General features: G+C 43.2%; 1 protein-coding gene across 3 annotated transcripts; it reads right to left on the bottom strand.

Annotated features, from left to right (window-relative positions):
* Positions 1 to 5,433: 5,433 nt before the first annotated feature.
* On the bottom strand, positions 5,434 to 20,885 carry ALDH5A1 (aldehyde dehydrogenase 5 family member A1). 3 transcript variants are annotated; one of them, XM_040353803.1, is made up of 11 exons: positions 20,772 to 20,885; positions 20,291 to 20,604; positions 18,355 to 18,438; positions 15,291 to 15,461; positions 14,332 to 14,448; positions 14,109 to 14,252; positions 12,613 to 12,756; positions 11,754 to 11,912; positions 9,762 to 9,931; positions 7,573 to 7,631; positions 5,434 to 5,706 (listed from the first exon to the last, which is right to left on the bottom strand). In XM_040353803.1, exons 2-11 carry the CDS (start codon positions 20,561 to 20,563, stop codon positions 5,501 to 5,503), a joined length of 1,527 nt encoding a protein of 508 aa, XP_040209737.1. In that variant the 5' UTR covers positions 20,564 to 20,604; positions 20,772 to 20,885; the 3' UTR covers positions 5,434 to 5,500. The 3 variants fall into 3 exon arrangements, with proteins under 3 accessions (XP_040209737.1, XP_040209738.1, XP_040209736.1); XM_040353804.1 differs by having other exon boundaries at positions 20,291 to 20,587; XM_040353802.1 differs by lacking the exon at positions 20,772 to 20,885 and having other exon boundaries at positions 20,291 to 20,765.
* Positions 20,886 to 21,117: the final 232 nt, after the last annotated feature.

Below are 21,117 nucleotides of genomic sequence, written 5' to 3'. Positions count from 1 at the left end.
TGAAAAATAAAAACAAATGCCGCCACTGTATCTAAAAACCTATAAACTGCAATATATTACATTTTTGGTTTTAGTTATCCTTTACCTGAGAAAATGTATTTACGTTCTGTAGTATTTACCTTCTACGTTGTGAAATACAGATTTGTTTTTGAATGCTTTTATGCAGTTTGTTAAATAAATGGTAAAAACATAATTTTTTGTGCATTTTTTCCCATATTCTTCATAATGTGTATGGAAGACAATGTTATTTGGTACTTTTCCATTACCCGGGAGCCCCACAGCCTTACGCCTCGTACACACGGTATGATTGTTGGCAGGGGATTGTCTGTTGACAGACTGTTGTCCTAAAATCTTATCGTTAGTACGCTCCTTTTTACAATTGTTGTCCAACTTTCGGCCAACAAATGTTGGATGCCATGCTAGTAAATTTTCATCGGACAACTGCTGCACATCTGATTTTCGTATGGTCAGTACACAAATCCGTCACACAAAAGTCGAAAGTACAAACACGCATTTTTGGAATTAATGCTAACCAAACACAAAATTAGCAGAGGGGGTCCGAGGTGGCACTCAAGAGCTGAAATTCCTCGTAGTACTTCACTACGTTCGTGTTTGTGGCACAACAATTGTGTAACATTAGTATGCAAGACAAGATCCTGCTACACGCCTTTTTGACAAAAATCAGCCGCTCGGTTGGCCAACAATCATACTGTGTGTACGAGGCTTAAGGCCCCTTTCATACTAGGTGGATCCTTCTCAGCTGAGTCCGCCAGCTCAGCGGGAGATCTTTCTGTGGATCTCCGCTGAGCCGGCGGATGACAAGTCCCTCTCTGCTCACTGAGCAGGGAGGGGCTTGTGCAGCGCCGCTGTCTCCTATGGAGAGATCTGATGAAATTGGACAGCATGCAATTCAGATCTATGGCGACTGCACTTCCAAGCGCACTTATAGTGCAAAATGGATTTGCCTTTAGTAAATCAACACCAAGATCTGTAATAAAGCCTCTTCAGTTGCCCCTAAACCTTACAAACATTTAATCCTTGCAGAGTAGGGGGGGTCACTAGAAGGGTAGATTGTGTCTACTTCCTGGAGTTAGGCTTTACTGTGTATATGTAAAAGGTGAAATGTTCTTCCTTCGTTTTAGGAAGGGCTGGGTTTTTCCTTGCTCTGTGTGTCCTTGCTGCAGAGATTCACCCTATTTGTCCTAGGGACCATTGTCGGAGACAGGAAGCAAAAATATTTTGCTTACAGTTGTCACCATAGTAAAAGAAAAAGGGAAATCCACCAATGGAGACATCTGTTCTTGCGACAGCTCTCCAAAATGGGAATGTATTCACTTGAGAAATCTCTCCAAGAGGACGCAGGCAGCAAAACCTAACCCGTTAGGGCATGGGTCTTCAAACTACGGCCCTCCAGTTGTTCAGGAACTACAATTCCCATCATGCCTAGTTATGTCTGTGAATGTCAGTGCGTTACAATGCCTCATGGGATGTGTAGTTCTACAACAGCTGGAGGGCAGTAGTTTGAGGATCCCTGCGTTAGGGCATAACATTTCCATATTTCACCCCTTTTCATACACTTTAAAGGATGAGTGCACTTTCAAACAAACATCACTTATTCTGTTGGTGCCATTAGGCTAACCGAACGGATCCCATCCCCCCTCTCCAAAGATGCATAATTACCAATTCAATAGCTACAGTCTTCAGGGATTATTTACATGCTACAAGTCTCCTGTCTCTTAACCACGTAATTTTTTTGGTAGGACGCCTCTGCAACTGACTTTGCTGAGGCGTGCCTATACTTTGCACTGAGTCAGACGGTTTCTTTTTTGATAGCGGCAGCTGCTAAAGTGACTTCATGTACACAGAAACTCTAGGCTTCATTTTCAGAGCCAAGAATTGCCTGGAGCTAGTGAAGGGGATGCAGCAAAAAGGCGCAAGGGCTGGATATGCATCACACATCCTGTGTACTTTGATGATGCTTTTCATGGCATGTGTAGCACATTCAGTGTCCTCAGCTGGTTAAAGTACACACTGCAAAAAACAGAGTTATGAGCTCAGTGAAAGTTTACTATATATCAAATATTAGGGCATATCAAGTGATGAATTTAATAAAACATTTGCAAAATATTTTTTTTTATTAAAATCATAATATTAGACAAAACAGAACATAGTACACATACAAAAATTAATTTAACTATGTCAGGTCACATTCATCAGTAAAACATATTTATCAAGTTATCAGAAGAACTCACAAATTTCTCATTAATCTACTTTTACACAGACACAACATTTATCAAAGTACACTGTATGTATTTTTTAGGCTGTATGGGGGGGGGGAAAAAAATACCTATTTGGATTAAATATACTATCGCTGTACCATGGCCCAGTCTTTCAAGAATTTAGCTCAGTTATTTCTAGATTATTAGATCTCATTTTGAAGTCCATCAACTTTTACGAAACCAGTGGACTGGTCTGAAGAAACATACAGCACCTAAATATATCAAGTAATTGTAAAGCATAGTAGCGAACATTTTAGTGAACCCCTAGTACCTGATGGCTACAATACTGTCTATATCACAAGAACAAGAATGCAGTGAAATCAAGACTTGACATACATAGTCAGTGCCATAGACTCAAAGGGCCAGATTCATGTAGAATCGCGGCGGCGTAACGCAACGCATTTACGTTACACCGCCGCAAGTTTTATGGGCAAGTGCTTGATTCACAAAGCACTTGCCTGTAAACTTGCGGCGGCGTAGCGTAAATCCGTCCGGCACAAGCCCGCCTAATTCAAATGGGGCGTGTATCATTTAAATTAGGCGCGTTCACATGCCGAACGTACTGCGCATGCTCCGTTTTGAAATTTCCCGCCGTGCTTTGCGCGAAATGACATTGCACCGACGTCATTTTTTTGAACGTCGACGTGAGTTACGTCCTTTCCTATTCACGGACGACTTACGCAAAAAAAAAAATATATATTTGAAATTCGATGCGGGAACGACGGCCATACTTTAACATGGCAAGTCTAAAGATAGGCGACGAAATACCAGCTTTAACTATACGCCGGGAAAAGCCGACTAGTGACGACGTAAGAGAATGCGACAGCCGCGCGTACGTTCGTGAATCGCCGTAAATAGCTAATTAGCATACCCGACGAAGAAAACGACGCAAACTCCACCCAGCGGGCGCCAAAGTATTACACCTACGATCCGAAGGCGTACGAAGCCGTACGCCTGTCAGATCGAAGCCAAAAGCCGTCGTATCTTGGTTTGAGGATTCAAACTAAAGATACGACGCGGCAAATTTGAACATACGCCGGAGTATCAGCATTTCTTCTGTGAATCTGGCCCAAAGTATCAAAGCCACACAAAACGTATGACAGCAATACAAACTAACATTTTCAGAAGAAAAAAAAAAAAAAGGTCTGCAATGGCTGCCTACATAATTCTGTCTTTAAAAGTTTTCCTTAACCTCTTTACTGCCATTATAAGCTATGGGCAGAATGGATCGTATGCATTAAAAAGGGGCTGTGTTGCCAACTCACAACAATGAACATGTTACCAGTGTGAGTGACGAGTTTCCTATATTTTAAATAGGACAGCCAGAAAGTATAAGGATATATCTAGCACAGGGGTGCCCAAGCAGTGGCCCATGACCTCCTGCTCTGGGATGGCGGGTTGGCAAGCCAAGATTGCAGGTTGCCTACATGCCATGCCAGAGAATCAATGTTGTGAATGAAGCCAGTGGTAGAGAAAGCAAGCAGCTGCGGAGCAGAGCCGCATAAGCCAATGATTCCTGTAAAGCACCAGCTCCTGTCATAGGTGGAGTGATACAAAATGCACTCTGCCTGGGACAGCAAGTTTATTACTAAAACCACAGTGTATATATGGACATATCTGTTCTGCAGTGGTTACTGGGATGCTTTCAAACTGATCCGTAGGTGTAGTGCAGTGCACCTGCGGCTTACCTGCACTGAGCCATAGACTTCTGGTTAAACCTGTGGGTTTGGTGCAGTTTCAGAAAGTGCACCACACCTGCAGGATAATAGAATTTTATGGCAAAGTACAGCTAACCTGCAGGAAAGCCACAGGTGCACTGTGCTCCACCCACAGTGTGGGAAAACTGCAGACCATCAGTGTAAAAGTAGCCTTAGGCCCCTTTAACATGATCCGTCTGACCCAATCGGACCCTCCATTCACCTCTATGGAGTGGCAGATGTCTTATTATACCCACCTACCTCCAATTCGATCTGCTAAAAAAAACTGAATCCGTCCCCTACATTTAATCGGATCAGAGGGTCCATATAGTAGAGCGGGCTGTGTCTGTGTCCGTTTTGCATATGCAGAGTGGACGCGGACCTGTCATCTGCCCACTCTGCTCTGGTTACTAAGTCGCTTAAGTGGCCCTCGCTCTTCAAAAGGTTCGGCACCCCTGATCTAGCAAATTTGGTGATAGTGGAAAACCTAGTCACTAGTCCCCAGGTATGCTATAGTAAATGGTTAGTGTTCATTTTTAGCTGCAGTACTGGAAAAGCCTGATAGATGTACAAAAAGGATATTCGAGTTTAATTCTAGGCGCATGGTTTTTTTTCACAGTCCGTATTAATATACTTTAGTTACCGTACATATCCATGAAACATTTCTAAGGTAACAAGAGAGCACTATTTTAGCCTTCAAAATGATCCCTGTGGAACCCACTGGATTGACCAAAGTCCTGCTCCCCCGATTCTAAAACCATTCCCCTATATTCAGCTGTATAATGCCAGAGCCTCTATTGTGAAATAGACAATAGGTACTTGTGAGAACTACAAGGTGCAGTCTCTGTTCCCTTCAAAATGTTTTAGGTCACTTAAGGTTTACCCTTAAAGGGGTTGTAAAGACAAAAATATTTTCCTCTTAAATTAAAGTCTGACAGTAGCTGATAAAGTAAAAAGTAATGTTTTGCATTATAACTAGTTTGATACCTGTTGAAATCGTTTTATTCACCTCCGTCACTCCTGAATCATTATTCTCACTGACTTCCTGGTTTGCGGTGCGCATTCATTCTTGCTACATCACGGCCTAATGGGAACTACAGTTCCCATTATGCTTAGCCTCCATGCCTGTGAGGGATAAGAGAGCATCTTCATAGGGAGGGGGTGAGCACATTCTGCTTTCCACCATGCAAAACGGCTCAGATACTGGTGGAAAGCAAGAAGAGGAGAGACAGGAAATGGCATTTTCAAACCTGGATTACTGTATTTTGGAGGTCAAAAGGAAAAACGAGGTAAGTGATATTTAAATGTTCTTGCTTACAGCAATCAATTGATCTAATAAAAAAACGAACCTTTATTGTTCCTTTAAGGTAGGATGGTCAGTGGACAATACTTACAAGAACATAAAGACAGATGGTTGCCAAGTCAATGGACCTTAACTATGAAAAGCACTCATTGGGGAGGTTTGTTCATATGGCCTACTGGATTTATTGTGCTCGGTAAATAATGGCATTTTCATACTATACATTATAGACCTCCATAACACACATATTTAACTTCTAAATACTCATCAATGCCATATTTGGATCCTTCTCTGCCAAGACCAGACTGCTTGACTCCACCAAACGGACACTCTACTGAGGAGAGTAAGCCCTCATTAACACCAACCATTCCCACTTCAAGGCGTTCTGCCACTCTCCAGATCTGTGCTGGGTCCTGGGAATAAAAGTAACCTGCAACCACATAATATAGTATATTACTGACAGGCAAAAAAAAAACATCTCCATGAATGTTTATAGCAGCTACAAAACACACTAAAATTAACACACCAAATTAACATTATTATAAAGCTTTCACTAATTACTAGTGTAGGATATCCTTTATTATAATAACGTTTTAAAAGATTTTATGCTATGCAAGTCTCTTCTCCCTTTTATTTTCTGAGTTACTACAAAAATAAGGGCCTGCAAATAGGAGGAAGCAAAAGGAGAAAAGAGGGCTTGGATGGAACACAGTATAAAGAGGTAGAGTTAGCCTTTAACACAGGGAAGTATTATGCGGTTAACCACTTGCCGACCTCCTCATGTAGATATACGTCAGCAGAATGGCACGGACAGGCACATGCACGTACCTGTACGTCCTCTGCTTGACGTGGGTGGGGGTCCGATCGGGACCCCCCCCCCCACCGCTACATGCGGCGGTCAGTAAGCCTCAGGGAGCAATCCGGGACGACGGCACGGCTATTCGTTTATAGCCGCTCCGTCGCGATCGCTCCCCGGAGCTGAAGAACGGGGAGAGCCGTGTGTAAACACGGCTTCCCCGTGCTTCACTATGGCGGCGCATCGATCGAGTGATCCCCTTTATAGGGGAGACTCGATCGATGACGTCATTCCTACAGCCACACCCCCCCTACAGTAGTAAACACACACTAAGTGAACACTAAATGTTACAGCGCCCCCTGTGTTTAACTCCCAAACTGCAACTGTCATTTTCACAATAAAGAATGCAATTTAAATGCATTTTTTGCTGTGAAAATGACAATGGTCCCAAAAATGTGTCAAAATTGTCCGAAGTGTCCGCCATAATGTCGCAATCACGAAAAAAATCGCTGATCGCCGCCATTAGTAGTAAAAAAAATAAAAATGCAATAAAACTATCCCCTATTTTGTAAACGCTATAAATTTTGCGCAAACCAACCGATAAACGATTATTGCGATCGGCCTAAACTGAGGAAAAAAAAAATGTTATATATGTTTTTGGGGGATATTTATTATAGCAAAAAGTAAAAAATATTGCATTTTTTTCAAAATTGTCGCTCTATTTTTGTTTATAGCGCAAAAAATAAAAACCGCAGAGGTGATCAAATACCACCAAAAGAAAGCTCTATTTGTGGGGAAAAAAGGACGCCAATTTTGTAATCACGTCGTACGACCGCGCAATTGTCTGTTAAAGCGACGCAGTCCCGAACTGTAAAAACCCCTTGGGTCTTTAGGCAGCATATTGGTCCGGGGCTTAAGTGGTTAATAAGCCCCTAACAGTAGTTGGAGAAACGCTTCTATCGCTGAATATGCTGTGGAACATGGTGTGGCTCCCATCATTTTAATAATGTCCCCAATACAGCTCACAGAACATTTATTCAGCCGAAAGGTTTAGTACCTGAAGAATACTGGCCATAGGGTGTAAAAGGTGGAAAACATTTTTTTGGGGTAAGGACTGCTTTAGATGAAATACAATTGCCCTGACTCCCTTGTTAATGCATATGTTCCATTTCATAGTTTTTTTTATTATCAGAAATGCCCCTATATCCCATATTTCAGATTTGTGCGTTTGCCTTCCATATTGATTTCTTACATTTCTCAGGTTGGTTCGAATTCTTCACATCTGAACTTTATCCTAGCAAAATATTTTTAATGTGAAACTACATCTGTGACTGTTAGCAGTCTTGCTGGAGGAGTCAGGTAGACAGAATGCTAAATAATGTTTATGTCTGAAATATAAGACGCTAAAAAGGCATAATCTAACCCACCCTAAGCTCACATATAAAGTTTGGCCATTATCTCCTAGAACATTGGTTTACGGAGTTCTGTGGTATAACATACCCGCTAAGCCGACATTAGCTGAATTTGCAATGGCAAGGGCTTCCTCTTCAGTATCAAATCTGGTTGATTAAAAATAAAAATTAAATTAAAACACAATAGCCACACATACAAGTATAGAGTATTAGACAGTACAAAAACCATTAAAAATACAAAACAAACCAACACAGAGGGAACGCAGGGAAAACTGTGGGATCCATGGCTCGCGACACCTGGGCTAAGCCCCTTGGAGCTGGTACAGGCAAGGCTACTTGGAGGGATGTAGGGGCAGAAGATAACTGACAGGGTCTCCTGCCTGGTCATTTGGTAGGCATGGAGGGTGGAGGGGTGGATGAGCGGGCGGGGAAGGGGGTTCTGCAAATTGTGTCAAGCTGGTCGAGATGGTATATTGAATATGTGAAATGATTTCTTTTAGTACTTTTGTTGTTTGACCTGCAATTTTGCTGTCGTGACTGTGACTTTCATTGTTTGTATGTTTTGTGAGCAATAAAAACCTTTTTGATAAAAAAAAAAAAAAAAAAAAAAATACAAAACAAAATGGAACAGAGTACTCCTGCATTTCCTGGTATCATTGAAAAAAAGCACTAACATAAAGCAATCATATGGTATGAACTTCCTCACAGAAAAGGCTTGAAACCAACAAGATTAAAGTGAAACTTTACCCATAACAACTTGATAAAAAAGAATGTTCTTTAGCAAGGAACAAACATTATATATCACAGATGTCAAACACAAGGCCCGCGGGCCGAATCTGGCCCTCCAGGCCATTTCATGTGGCCCTCGCACCTCTCCTGCAGCTCCTCTGGTCCTCCTCCAGACCCCCGCTTTCTGCCTTCAAGCAATGCATCCAGCTTCTTCCCAGTAGCAGCATAAGGAAAAGGGTGATGCACTGTGATGTAAGGGAGAGTGGGGGACTCAGCTTCTGATGGTGGGGTGGCTCTTGACATCTAATGTAGGGGGAGGGGATGCGCTGGACATCTAATCTTACAGATACAACCGGCCCTTTTGAGGGCAATCATAATTCTGATGCAGCCCACAATGAAATTGAGTTTGACACCCCTGTTCTACATTAATAATTATGCAACCAAAATGAGTGTTTGCTGTAAACTGCCTACAGCAGTGTTCCTGTTTCTTCTTGTTGGAGGCTGCCATTTTGCTGAATCCCAAAGCCCTCAGCTGTAAATTATGAAGCGGAACTAAACCCATCAATTTGCCATTTCAAAGTGGAAGTCCATGCAAAATCTAAAATCCCAGGCATCTAACACAAACTTCTCTATCCCTGTAAAGAAAAAAACGAGTATACATACCTTTTTGAAAGCCGAGCCGACCCGATCCCACGCTGAGCTGTCAGCCGTGGCTTCTCTGTGTAGGCGGGTGCAGAGGAGACGGAGGACAACGGAAGCCCCATAGTAACTCTATGGGTGACGTCACTTCCCCTTCATTTCACAGCCGTTGTCCTCCGTGTCCTCTGCAGAGCTTCCGGTGCTGGAGATCTGCAGGTCAGATTGGCTTCCAAAAAAGGTATGTATACTCATCTTTTCTTTACAGGTATAGAGAGGTTTAGTGTTAGATCCCTGGTGTCTATAGATGCAGGGATTTTAGATTTTGCATGGACTTCCACTTTAACAAAAAAAAAACTGTTTGATTTGCTTGTGTCCTCAACCAGAGTGTCAAACCATCAAATGACCGGTTTCCTAACTGACCACGTGTGCAACACAATGACAGTTGCAGTCCAAACAGAATCAGCTTTCTTGGCTGTAAAGGATAGGAGGGTTTAATTCAGCTTTTTTAGCCCTTTATTCGGCCGCTACCAGGGGGGTAAAAGCCAGCTCCCGAAAATCATCACAAAAACGAAGGTAATGCGCCGCTGAAACTAGCGGCGCTTTACCGCCGACACCTGGGCGCTGCCAGTGTGAAAGGGCTCTTAGGCTGTCAGCAGATCGACCTCTACAAACTCAGCAGTGCCTAAAAATAAAGAGCAACTGAGCATGTGCAGAACAGGGTGAGACCGTGTATTACTAGGTTTTAAACAGTATAGGGACCTTTTTTTTTATGTTTTACATAGCTTTACCAGCAAAAGGGGCCAGCCTAAAGTGATCTAGCAGAACTTAATTTTCTGACTGACGTTCCACTTTAATTAGACTCAGACTTAACAGACCCATAATAAGGATCCAACTGCAATCTCTGCTTACTTAATGACAGGTGCTAGGGGTCCAAATGTTTCTTCTCTGGTGCAAAGCATCTTTGTAGTAACATTGCTGATCAATGTAGGTTCATAAAAGTTTTTGCCAACACTGGACCGTTTGCCTCCCACTTCAATACAAGCACCCTGAGACACGGCATCTTGCACATGCTGCTCCACCTAGATTAAAAACAAAATGTGACAATCTCAGCTACATGGTGACAGTTTAATACATTTAATTTGTTTAAAATTATAATATTGTAATTAGATGTTTGAAACTCAGTAACAACTGTATGTAGAAGGTATCAGAATTTCCTTGGTCAAGTCCCCCCGCCTTCCCCTATGCATCTCTCTTTTGGGGCCAGTACAATTTTTTTCTGCATCAAACACACATGGAAATTAGGTTATAGGGTTTTAATGGCATAGTTCACACCAGTGCTTGCACTTCCCGTGCGTTAAAAAAAATATTTAGGGCTGGTTAGCACCACAAAAAACGCACTTCAGATTCATTCCGGATGCTTTTCTGCATGCACGTTTTTGGGTCGTTTCTGATGCGTTTCCAGATGCATTACAGGTGCTTTTTTTCTTCTGTTCTCATTCACGATACTAGAGTCCAGTGCGTTTTTAAGCGTCTAGTGCATTCCAGTGCGTTTTTTAAGCATTTTACTATGCTCCAGTGCAGGAGAAATGCAGCATTTTCTACTTTTCTTTCTGGAACTATGCCATTGGAAACAATATAACCTATTTTCCATGCATTTTTGATGCAGAAATAAAACAAACACAAACTGGACTGTATGTGGTGTGAACTGGCCCTTAAGCTTAAGAAAAAAAGAGGGGGGGAGGGGGGGAATGCACTGGACTGCATGTAAAAATGCACCAAAAACGTGTAAAAAAAAAACGCATTCAGAAAAGCATCTGGAACACATCCGGACTGCTATGTTACTATGGTGTGAACTGGACCTTAAAGAGACAACTGCGGTACTCGAACATAATCAAAAAGGCAAGACCTGATAAAGGTGGGCATGACCTTTCACCCCGTGGTCTCACGCAAGGTTTACCTGTGTCTTGTTGTGCATTTTTTTTTCAGTCTTTATTTAAAAGGGAACCCATCAGTTGGAAAAATTTGTGAATTAACTGGGGTATAGCAGGCACCAAAAACTCAATATTTCGTTACATTACCAGCAATCAAATGTTGATCTTGTTCGAAGTCAAAAGGTCAGACATAGCTCCATCCCCCCCCACAGTGCCCTGGAAGTGCATTTTAATACAAAAAAAAAAAACTGCAACCACCCCAACCTATAACTGGCAAGGTGAACATGGAAAGGCAACGCACATCACAAACGAAAGATTTCCCAGCACACTCACCAGCCAGCCTGAAAAACAACCAAATTGGCCCTGTCTAACAGTTTGCATTAAAAACAAATGGCTTTGTTTGCACACATTTGCAACTACATGCGAAAGCCACAGTGCCCACATCAAGGGACCTCTGTATATACTGCGGTCCCAACTCTAACATTTCCAGAGCCTCCATAGTAGTGTTTTGCGATGTGCGTTGCCATGTGCACCTTGCTGCAAAGGTTATTTATAGGTTGGTCCAGGCACACCTGTCCTTAACCTATACATTAATATATGTGCTCCTACTATGGAACCTCTGGAAATGTTTGAGTTAGGACGGCATTATGTATGTCCATTGATATGGGCACTGCGCCTTACGCATGTAACTGTTTTGCAAATGTGTGCAAACAAAACTCTGTTTAATGCAAACTGTTAGACAGTGCCAATTTGGTTGTTCTGCAGGCTGGCTGGTACGTGTGCTGGGAAATCTTGTTTCCTCTGACTTGGAAAAAGTTAATGTCTGTACAGGATTTCTGGGACACATTATCACTGGTAGGACAATTCGACTGAGGTGTACAGACAACTTCTCACAATTGGTTCTTCCTGTCTTAATAAATAACTATATTGCAGGAAGAACATTTGACAAGCCCAAGTTTCTGCTAATTACCTTCTCCACGGCTTTTTCATTAATAAGTGGACCCTGAGTGACACCTTCTTCAAATCCATTGCCCAAATGTAAATCATTTGTTACCAACGCTGCCAGCTTCTTTACAAAGACATCATGTATTCCCTTTTGAACAAGGAATCGGTTTGAACAGACACAAGTCTGTAGGAGATAAGAAATACAATTATTTAAAGGAAATCTATTCTCGTTTTGTGCAAATAAAAGCATGGTATACAAGTATTGATATTAAAATTCTGTGTGTGTGTATCCCTCTCTATTTACAGCGTCGCTGGGCACTCATGTGACCCGCCGGAGCTCTCCTCCTCTCAGCTGACATCAGCGCCCCTTCCCTCTGCAATGCCCTGAGCACGGCTGATGTCAGTGGGGATCTCGGCAACTCCCTCATCAGTGCTCAGAGCAGGGAAGAAGAGCTCAGGCGGGTCATATGGGCACCCAGTGGCGCTGTAAAGAAGGTATTTTCTACAATAATGTTACATAAAGACACACACCGGACATTACATAATCCATTTATAGAGCGGATTAAATGATTTTACATGGACTTTAACTAGGGTTTATTTTGGGGATTACAGAGATGCCGACTCCTGAGCCGACAGGGAAGGAGAGGGGGAAAGAAGACAGGTGAAAAATAAGACATCCCCTGAAAATAAGCTATAATCCTTTTTTTGTAGCCAAAATGAATACAAGACCCAGTCTTATTTTCGGGGAAACACAGTATTCACTTTTTAATGTGCTGCTTTCAAAATACTCTAATCCTGCATCACTCACTAGGAGGACCAAGTCCAAAGTCACCTATCTTATCCTCCCCCTTCAGGTCTCTTTTGAAATGAGCAATGTCTCATACCTGTCCAGAATTCCGAAATTTGGAAGCAAAAGCACCAGCTGCTGCTTTGTCAACGTCTGCACTATCAAACACAATGAACGGAGCATGACCTCCAAGTTCCATAGACACCCGCTTTACAGAATCAGCTGCATAGCGAAGCAGAACCTGCACAGGGAAAAACAGGAAACATGATCAGCCACAAAACAATTCTCATATCTAAAACTGAAAAATAACTGTCCGTTATGCCCATAGCTACCCACAATTCCCACCTTTAAACATACGACTACTAGTGATGAGCTCCGGCGTGTTCGCATAGTGCACATGCAAAGCCCACCAGGAAGTCTGTACGGCGCTAATCACAGGCAGGGAGACATATTCCAGATGCTCGGCTGCAGAGATCGGGAAATGTCTCCCTGTGGTTAGCGCAGCGCCGTGCAGACTTCCTGGCGGGCTCTGCACGTGCACTGTGCGAACACGCCGGAGCTCATCCCGAATGACTACTAAATAACACCTATACCTAGAGAGGGATTTAGGGTGCCATTGTTGACCTCCCCTTCCAAAATATGCTTGTTACCTTCATGCTGTTCCAGTTGCCGCAATAGTTTACAAGTCTAAGAACTTAGGCAAGCAGACCAGAAGTTCTGACTGAACCTCTACTTTCTAAATTGCACACTTGTTCCAAGTCAGTGAGAATTTTTAAACCAGAGATAGACAATTAACAAGCATTTTCAGGGACTGAATAGAAGGAGGAGGTTGCCTCCACATTTCTCTTTATGCATACTCTCTAAAAAAAAAAAAAATCTCAAACTTTTCTTAATTCAGAAAACGTGTTATCTTCACAAGACAGAAAATAAAATTGTTTAAATAATTGACTATTGCAGAAGAATTCCATTCCATTTTCACCACAACCTTGAATATTGCCTTTAGTCATTATAGACACTCAGCACAATTCCATCTGTCTTTGGCAAAAGAAGGCAGTCAGAAAGCCAATCAGCTTCTATCTTCAACTTGGTGACCTGTAAGCCGATTGGTTTCAATGCAGAGCTGCACCAGATTGTGATCACTCCAGTTTTAGTAAATAACTCCTATGAGTCAAGGTGAAAATCCCATATCTTGCCAAATCTAATGCCGCGTACACACGAACTCCGACGGGTTTTTCCGACAGAATTATGATCAAGCTGTCTTGCATACACACGGACACACCAAATTCCGACTGTCAAAAACGCGGTGACGTACAACACTACGACGAGCCTATAAAAATTAAGTTCAATGCTTCCGAGCACGCGTCAAATTGTTTCCGAGCATGCGTGTTTTTTTCTCTGTTGGAATTCCATACAGACAAACGGAATTTCCGTCGGTAAAAAAAAAGAGAACACGTTCTCTTTCTAAGTCCGTCTGACTTTTTCCATCAGAAATTCCGACTGTGTGTACACGGCATAAGGACGCTGCTTGTAGAAATAACAGAGGAAATACTTAACAGTAATGCATATTTAAACAGTGTATTAAATGCATATTACCTTTCCTGTAGCAGTAGACCCAGTAAAAGAAATTTTGGCTACTGCAGGATCTGTGCAAAGAATTTCTCCAACTTTTGGGGCCTTCTGCCTGGAACATGGCACAACATTGTACACGCCATCTGGAATGCCGGCCTGATGAGCGAGCTGCAATATACACAAAGCAAAAGAGAAGTAAGCTCAGCCACAAACAAAGATCACAGGATGAAATGTACATAAACTTTACCTCTGCAAGTGCTAATGCAGACAGCGGGGTGTCTTCTGCAGGCTTCACTATAACGGTACATCCAGCAGCCAGAGCAGCCCCAACCTTTCTTGTGATCATTGCACTGGGAAAATTCCACTGATGGCAGAAAAAAAAAAAATAAGGATTATTTCTAAATATATATATGGTTTATACAAAGCAAGTAATGATATCCACTGCCATAAGTGAAGTAGTAGTATTGTTGTTCTTCTATATCCAAGTAGCCACAGCTTGCTGGTGAAACATCACAAGCACGCATATGCCAATACTGCAGTCATATCAATGCAGAAGCTTGTATTCCAAGTTGCTAATAAAACCATACTTTATAACCACCCACTCCTAACAGCCAACAGTTGGGCCTTGATGAAATCAGCATATTTATACACAAATAAGACAAGAGTGAAGCTTGGATACATCAGGGGAGGCATTTAAAGAGGAACTAAACCCCCCGAATCCCAGGTTTAATTTTAATTTGGGATTTTAATCCACTCTTACGGAGTGTGCTTGATATTCTGAATTCACTTACTTACTCACCCAGCGAATCCGCTGTGACGCAGGGTCCGAAATCACCACCATCTTTCATGATTTCATCAGGAGCCATCTGTCACTTCCTGGTTCAGAAAGCTCCCTGATGAAGTGCCACCAGTTCTGCCCTCCTCCAGCCACAGAGTGTGAAAGCAATTATTCCTGGGATATCTGACGTACAGTAGATATCTCAGGGGGCTGCTGGGTTGGGGTTGATGTAAATCTCAAGTAGGTGAGAAGAGAGTTGAAGGAGGGGCTGGACTGGATCAAAAATATACAAAAAAAGCAACAATAAAAAAACTTTGCCATTTTCAGGTTAAGGAATGTAGAAAGATTGCTATAAACAATAACAACTGAAAAGATGGATATGTTTTCTTTTTTTTTTCTTTTTTCACTCTGGCTGATTTAAGACCTACTGGGGTAATGATGGTTGCAACTCCAACAGGTTGTTTGAGGACCAAAGCTCTTCGGTCTTTCAGTGACACAGGAATCACATCTCCATATATACGGCGAGCCTCTTCAGAGAACCACTCCAGAAAGCCTGCAGCATATACAATTTCACCAAGTGCTTCCTTTAAAGGTTTGCCCTATAAAAAAAAAAAAAAAGTAACAGACATCACAGATCACATTCTACAAATTAGGTCAGTGTAACAAACTTAGGGGCAGATCCACAGAGCGAGTACGCCGGCGTATCTACTGATACGCCGGCGTACTTTCAAATTACCTGTGTCGTATCGTTGTTTTGAATCCTCAAAACAAGATACGACGGCATCTGGGTTAGATGCGACAGGTGTACGTCTTCGTACGCCTTCGGATCTAAGATGCAATTCTTCGGCGTCCGCTGGGTGGCGTTCACGTCGTTTTCCGCGTCGGGTATGCAAATTAGCTATTTCCGACGATCCACGAACGTATGAGCGGCCGGCGCATTTTTTTCCGGCGTCTCTAGTCGGCTTTTTTCGGCGTATAGTTAAAGCTGGTATTGCGTCGCGTATAGTTAGACCTGCCATGTTAGGTATGGCCGTCATTCCCGCGTTTATTTAGAATTTTTTTTTATTTTGCGTAGGTCGTCCATGAATCGGGATGGACGTAATTCACGTCTATGTTAAAAAAAATTACGTCCTTTCGACGTCATTTAGCGAAATGCACGGCGGGAAATTTAGGGACGGTGCATTCACAGTTCATTCGGCGCAGGGACGCGCTTCATTTAAATGAAACACGCCCCCTAATCGCCGATTTGAATTACGCGCCGTTACGCCGCCAGAGATAGACTATGCCGCCATAACTTACGGCGCAAATTCTTTCAGGATTCAAACCGAGGACAAGTAAGTCACGGCGGCGTAACACATCTCTGATACGCTGCGCGGGTGCAGATCTCTGTGGATCTGCCCCTTAGAATTTTCTTTAGAAAGTCTTATCTAAGAGTTTTTCGGTCGAATTTCGCACCATCAGTGGGCTGCAGCAACAGTCGATTTCCGTGCGACCATCGAATTTGAGATATTGGGCATGTTGGAAATTTTTGGAAAATCAATGATAGGAGAATCGTGCGAGAAATTTAATCGAAAAATAGTGCACGAAAAGAAAATTCCCGAAAACAAAAAAAAGAAGGAGATTCCCAGCCACGAAAATTATTTTTTGTAGCTACAGGAGGTGAAATTGAAGGTTTGGTTGGTCGAATTTCGAAATCAATGGTGGCACCATCGGATCACAAAACGTACAATATTTCTGATTTTCAAAAGAAAATTCTTTCGAAATTCGACCATGTATGGCCAGCCTGAGTTTACAATATAGCACTTGTTTTTAATGTTTAGTTTCAAAGGGGTTGTAAAGGTGTGTTTTTTATTTTCTAAATAGGTTCCTTTAAGCTAGTGCATTGTTGGTTCACTTACCTTTTCCTTCAATTTCCCTTCTAAATGTTTTTTTTCTGTCTGAATTTCTCACTTCCTGTTTCTCCTCAGTAAGCTTGCCCCCATCATCTGGCTGGGGGTTAGTCAGCATGCTCGCCCCTTCCCTTAGGACTACATCCCAAGGGAGGGGGCGAGCACGCTGACTAACCCCCAGCCAGAACGGCTCAGATGATGGGGGCAAGTTTACTGAGGAGGAACAGGAAGTGAGAAGTTCAGACAAAGAAAAAAAACATTTAGAAGGGAAATCGAAGGAAAAGGTAAGTGAACCAACAATGCACTAGCTCAACCGATTGCCGCCCGGTGCACGCATATATACATCTGCAGAATGGCACAGGCAAGCAGAAGGACGTATATATATATATATATATATATATATATATATATATATATACACGTCCCCTTTAAGAAGCTGGTTGTTGTGGACACGATCTCCGTGAGCCCAACCCCGGGTCCCGTGGACTCAATTGCCGCGGGCATACCCGCGATCGTCTCACGGAGAGATAGAACGGAGAGATGTTTGTGTAAACACAACATCTCCCCGTTCTGCCCAGTGACACCGTCACTGATCGTGTTCCCTGTCATCAGGAACAACGATCAGTGACGTGTCACAGCAAGTCACATTCCCTCACAGTTAGAATCACTCCCTAGGGAACACTTAACCCCCTACAGAACCTCCTAGTGATTAACCCCTTTACTGCCAGTGTCATTTTCACAGTAATCAGTGCATTTTTATAGCACTGATCGCTGTAAAAATGACAATGGTCCCAAAAAGTGTCCGAAGTGTCTGCCATAATGTCGCAGTCATGATAAAAATCGCTGATCGCCACCATTACTAGTAAAAAAAAAAAAAAAAAAATGAATAAAAATGCTATAAAACTATCCCCTATTTTGTAGACGCTATAACTTTTGCGCAAACCAATCGAACGCTTATTTTTTTTACCAAAAATATGTAGAAAATTACGCATCGGCCTAAACTAAGGAAAATGTTTTTATTGTTATATATTTTTGTGGGATATTTATTATAGCAAAAAGTAAAAAATATTGCATTTTTTTCAAAATTGTCGCTCTATTTTTGTTAATAGCGCAAAAAATAAAAACCGCAGAGGTGATCAAATACCACCAAAAGAAAGCTCTATTTGTGGGGGGAAAAGGACGTCAATTTTGTTTCGGAGCTATGTCGCACGACCGCGCAATTGTCAGTTAAAGCGCCGCAGTGCCGAATCGCAAAAAGTGGCCCGGTCATTGAACAACAAAATGGTCCGGGGCTTAAGTGGATAAAGGAACCTATTTAGAAAATAAAAAACAAACCTTTACAACCCCTTTAAACTTGGTAGATAAGCATTCTGGTTGTGAATATTTGTCTAGTCTCTATTAGTGATATGGCCAAGGCAAACGATTAAAAGAAAGCCCTAAAATGGATGATGGTGGAAGGAAGTATTGAAACCAGGCAACTAATAATTTCAAAAGTAGGTCAGAAATGACTCCCTACATATTTCTCTCAGTACAGGTTTCCATTAATACGACTCAAACATTACAAAGTTTCAGAAGCTTGGCCAACGTTCATCAAGGATCTTACATTTTCCGCTGTAATAATCTTGGCTAGATCTTCCTTGTTTTGGATCATCAGGTCATACCATCTGCGCAACAGATTGCTTCGTTCCTAAGGCAATATAAACAAAAGATTTTCAGATCTATAAAGTCTAATGCGTTGTTACCCTAAAACTTCATATTCCTGCTGTACCATGTACTTGTATGAGAGTCTCCTCTTCTCTTTGTATTGCTTCCTTTATGTGAAATTCACAGTGTTCCTGCCAGTCCCTCTGCTTTCCTATAAAAAAAACTGACCACACTAAGCAGGAGAACACACCATGCTCAGTTCTCTAGCTCAGTGTGCTCTCCAATGATCAGACTTGTCCTGACATGCCCCCGCTGCACAGCCATTCACTGGGAAGCTCAGCGTGCTGCTGCTTCTTCTCCCCCTCCCAGCTCTTATGCAGCTGAGAACAGAGGGAATGTGATCATTTCTAAAAAAAAGTGAAAAAAAATGTATTTTTATATCTATACAAAAATGTTTTGCCTTTCATTTCTATTTTGAACTGAATAGGTTTTTTTTGTTTTTTTAATAAGGTCATCGTTCACAATAGTTTTAAAGCAGCCATTCTCAGTCAGGGTTCCTCCAGAGTAAAGATGAGCTCTGGCGTGTTCGCATGCTACACGTGCAGAGCCCGCCAGGAAGTGTGCACGGCGCTGCGCTAATCACAGCCAGGGAGACATTTCCCGATCTCTGCAGCCGAGAATCGAGAAATGTCTCCCTGGCTGTGATTAGCGCAGCGCCGTGCACACTTCCTGGCGGGCTCTGCACGTGTAGCATGCGAACACGCCAGAGCTCATCCTTACTCCAGAGGTTGCTAAGGCTGCATTCACACCTCCGCGACAAGATACGCCGCGTACGCGGCGTATTTTGACGCGAGTGTGTAACTTTTTTTTTTTTTTTTTAACAAATCTTTCCCATTGCTTTCTATGGCCGAACGCCAATGCCGCCTGAAAAAAAGGGTCCGGGACTTTTTTTCAGGCGTCAGGCATACGGCGTCTATGAGATGTGAACCATCTCATAGACAGCAATGGGAATTCTCCCCTCCAGCGGCATGAGCGTCCGGCGCCGGGCGTTTTGTCGCGGAGGTGTGAATGGGGTCTTAGGGTTCTTTGAGCCGTGGCCGATTAACATCTCAATTAATGATGCCTGCATTGTTCTGGGTCCAACACCACTTGACAGAGCCATCAGCAAGACACCAATGTTTTTCAGCTGTCTGTGAGCGTGGCATTCTGAATATGTCTGTAAGGTGGCATCTGCTGCCAGCCTCCCCCCCCCCCCCCCCCCCCCCAAGTCCTCAGCACAGACTCCCCCCATCCATCCCTATGCTGTGGTTGGTTGCTAGGACCTTCTTAGCAAACAATAATTGCTTCAACCACAGCATTTAAATGAGAACCAGATTTTGTTCATCCAGACCTTCCCCCCCCCTCCCCCCCTGCTGCCTGAATTAAGGGGGGGGGGGGACTCTGCTGGGCACTACAGAATGGAAAGGAGGACTTTTTCCATCGGAAATTCCGATCGTGTATATACACACAGCAGACTTTTTTAGAAGATCCGTTGGAATTCCGATGTGATTTTGGCCGGACAAAGGTCCAGCTGTGTGTACGGAGCTTTAGATTTGGAAGATTGGTATCTGGAGTAAGGATGAGCTCCGGCGTGTTCACATAGAACACGTGCAGAGCCCGCCAGGAAGTGTGCACAGTGCTGCGCTAATAACAGCCAGGGAGACATTGCACGATCCCTGCAGCCGAGCATCGGGACAATGTCTCTCTGGCTGTGATTAGCACAGCGCCGTACACACGTCCTGGCGGGCTCTGCACGTGTTCTATGCGAACACGCCGGAGCTCATGCTTAATCTGGAGGGAAGACATAACCCTGGCAGTGCGGTATATCGCCATCACACAGGTAGTTTGATGCTCACCTTGGCGGGCACCTCCTTCCAGCTCTGAAATGCCCCTGAAGCAGTTCTTAATGCCTCTCTGCACTCTACAGGCCCACAGTCAGTAACCTTCACCAGTTCTGTGCCAGTGGCGGGATCCAGCACCGGGAAAGTGGCAGAATCAGAGGAACGTATCCAGGAACCCCCGACGTAGGCAGCTGAGCGCAACAGGGACGCAGGCAAGGCGCTGGCACAGGAGGAGGACATCCTGCAGAACACTCTCAGGGTGCCAGGGCAGGGGAGATGTGCGAACATTATCTCCAGATACAAAGACACAGCCTGCAAGAGGATGGAATCTGCAATGTGCACAATTCTACGTGATTACATGCAATAAAAATCAGCAATCATTACATGCCATGCAATGTTCAGGTGGAATGTGAGGTCAATGATTAATGAGGAATGGGTGATCAAAGATCAGGACTGAGGAAGTCGCAATACTGATAGTCTTCCCTGCACTCCTTACATTATACTACACAATCCAGACAAGACAATGTACAAGGTGTACAGAAAGTACAATGCATAGACTGCTACAACGGATATGACAGATACCACCCACTACGAACACCGCACTGACACTGACAAACGTCCGTAAGGGGTGTGTGTATTCTACCAATCACCATCCTGCTTGACTGCACTTCCAATCATCAGTCTGCAGCTTCTCTCCTTGTCCAATCATCGTCCTACTGTCACCATCTTCCTACCAATCGCCTCTGTGTGTCTCTCTCACGTCTACGAGTGCAGTACCATAAATGTGCTAATTAAACGATAGAGAGATGACAGCGCCATCTGGTGGTGGGTGGTTAGCCATT

Source organism: Rana temporaria, chromosome 5 (assembly GCF_905171775.1).
Source record: "Rana temporaria chromosome 5, aRanTem1.1, whole genome shotgun sequence".
NCBI classification, from domain to species: Eukaryota; Metazoa; Chordata; class Amphibia; order Anura; family Ranidae; genus Rana; species Rana temporaria.
Note: the sequence above shows the minus strand (reverse complement) of the source record. Positions and strands in the feature narration are given on the sequence as shown.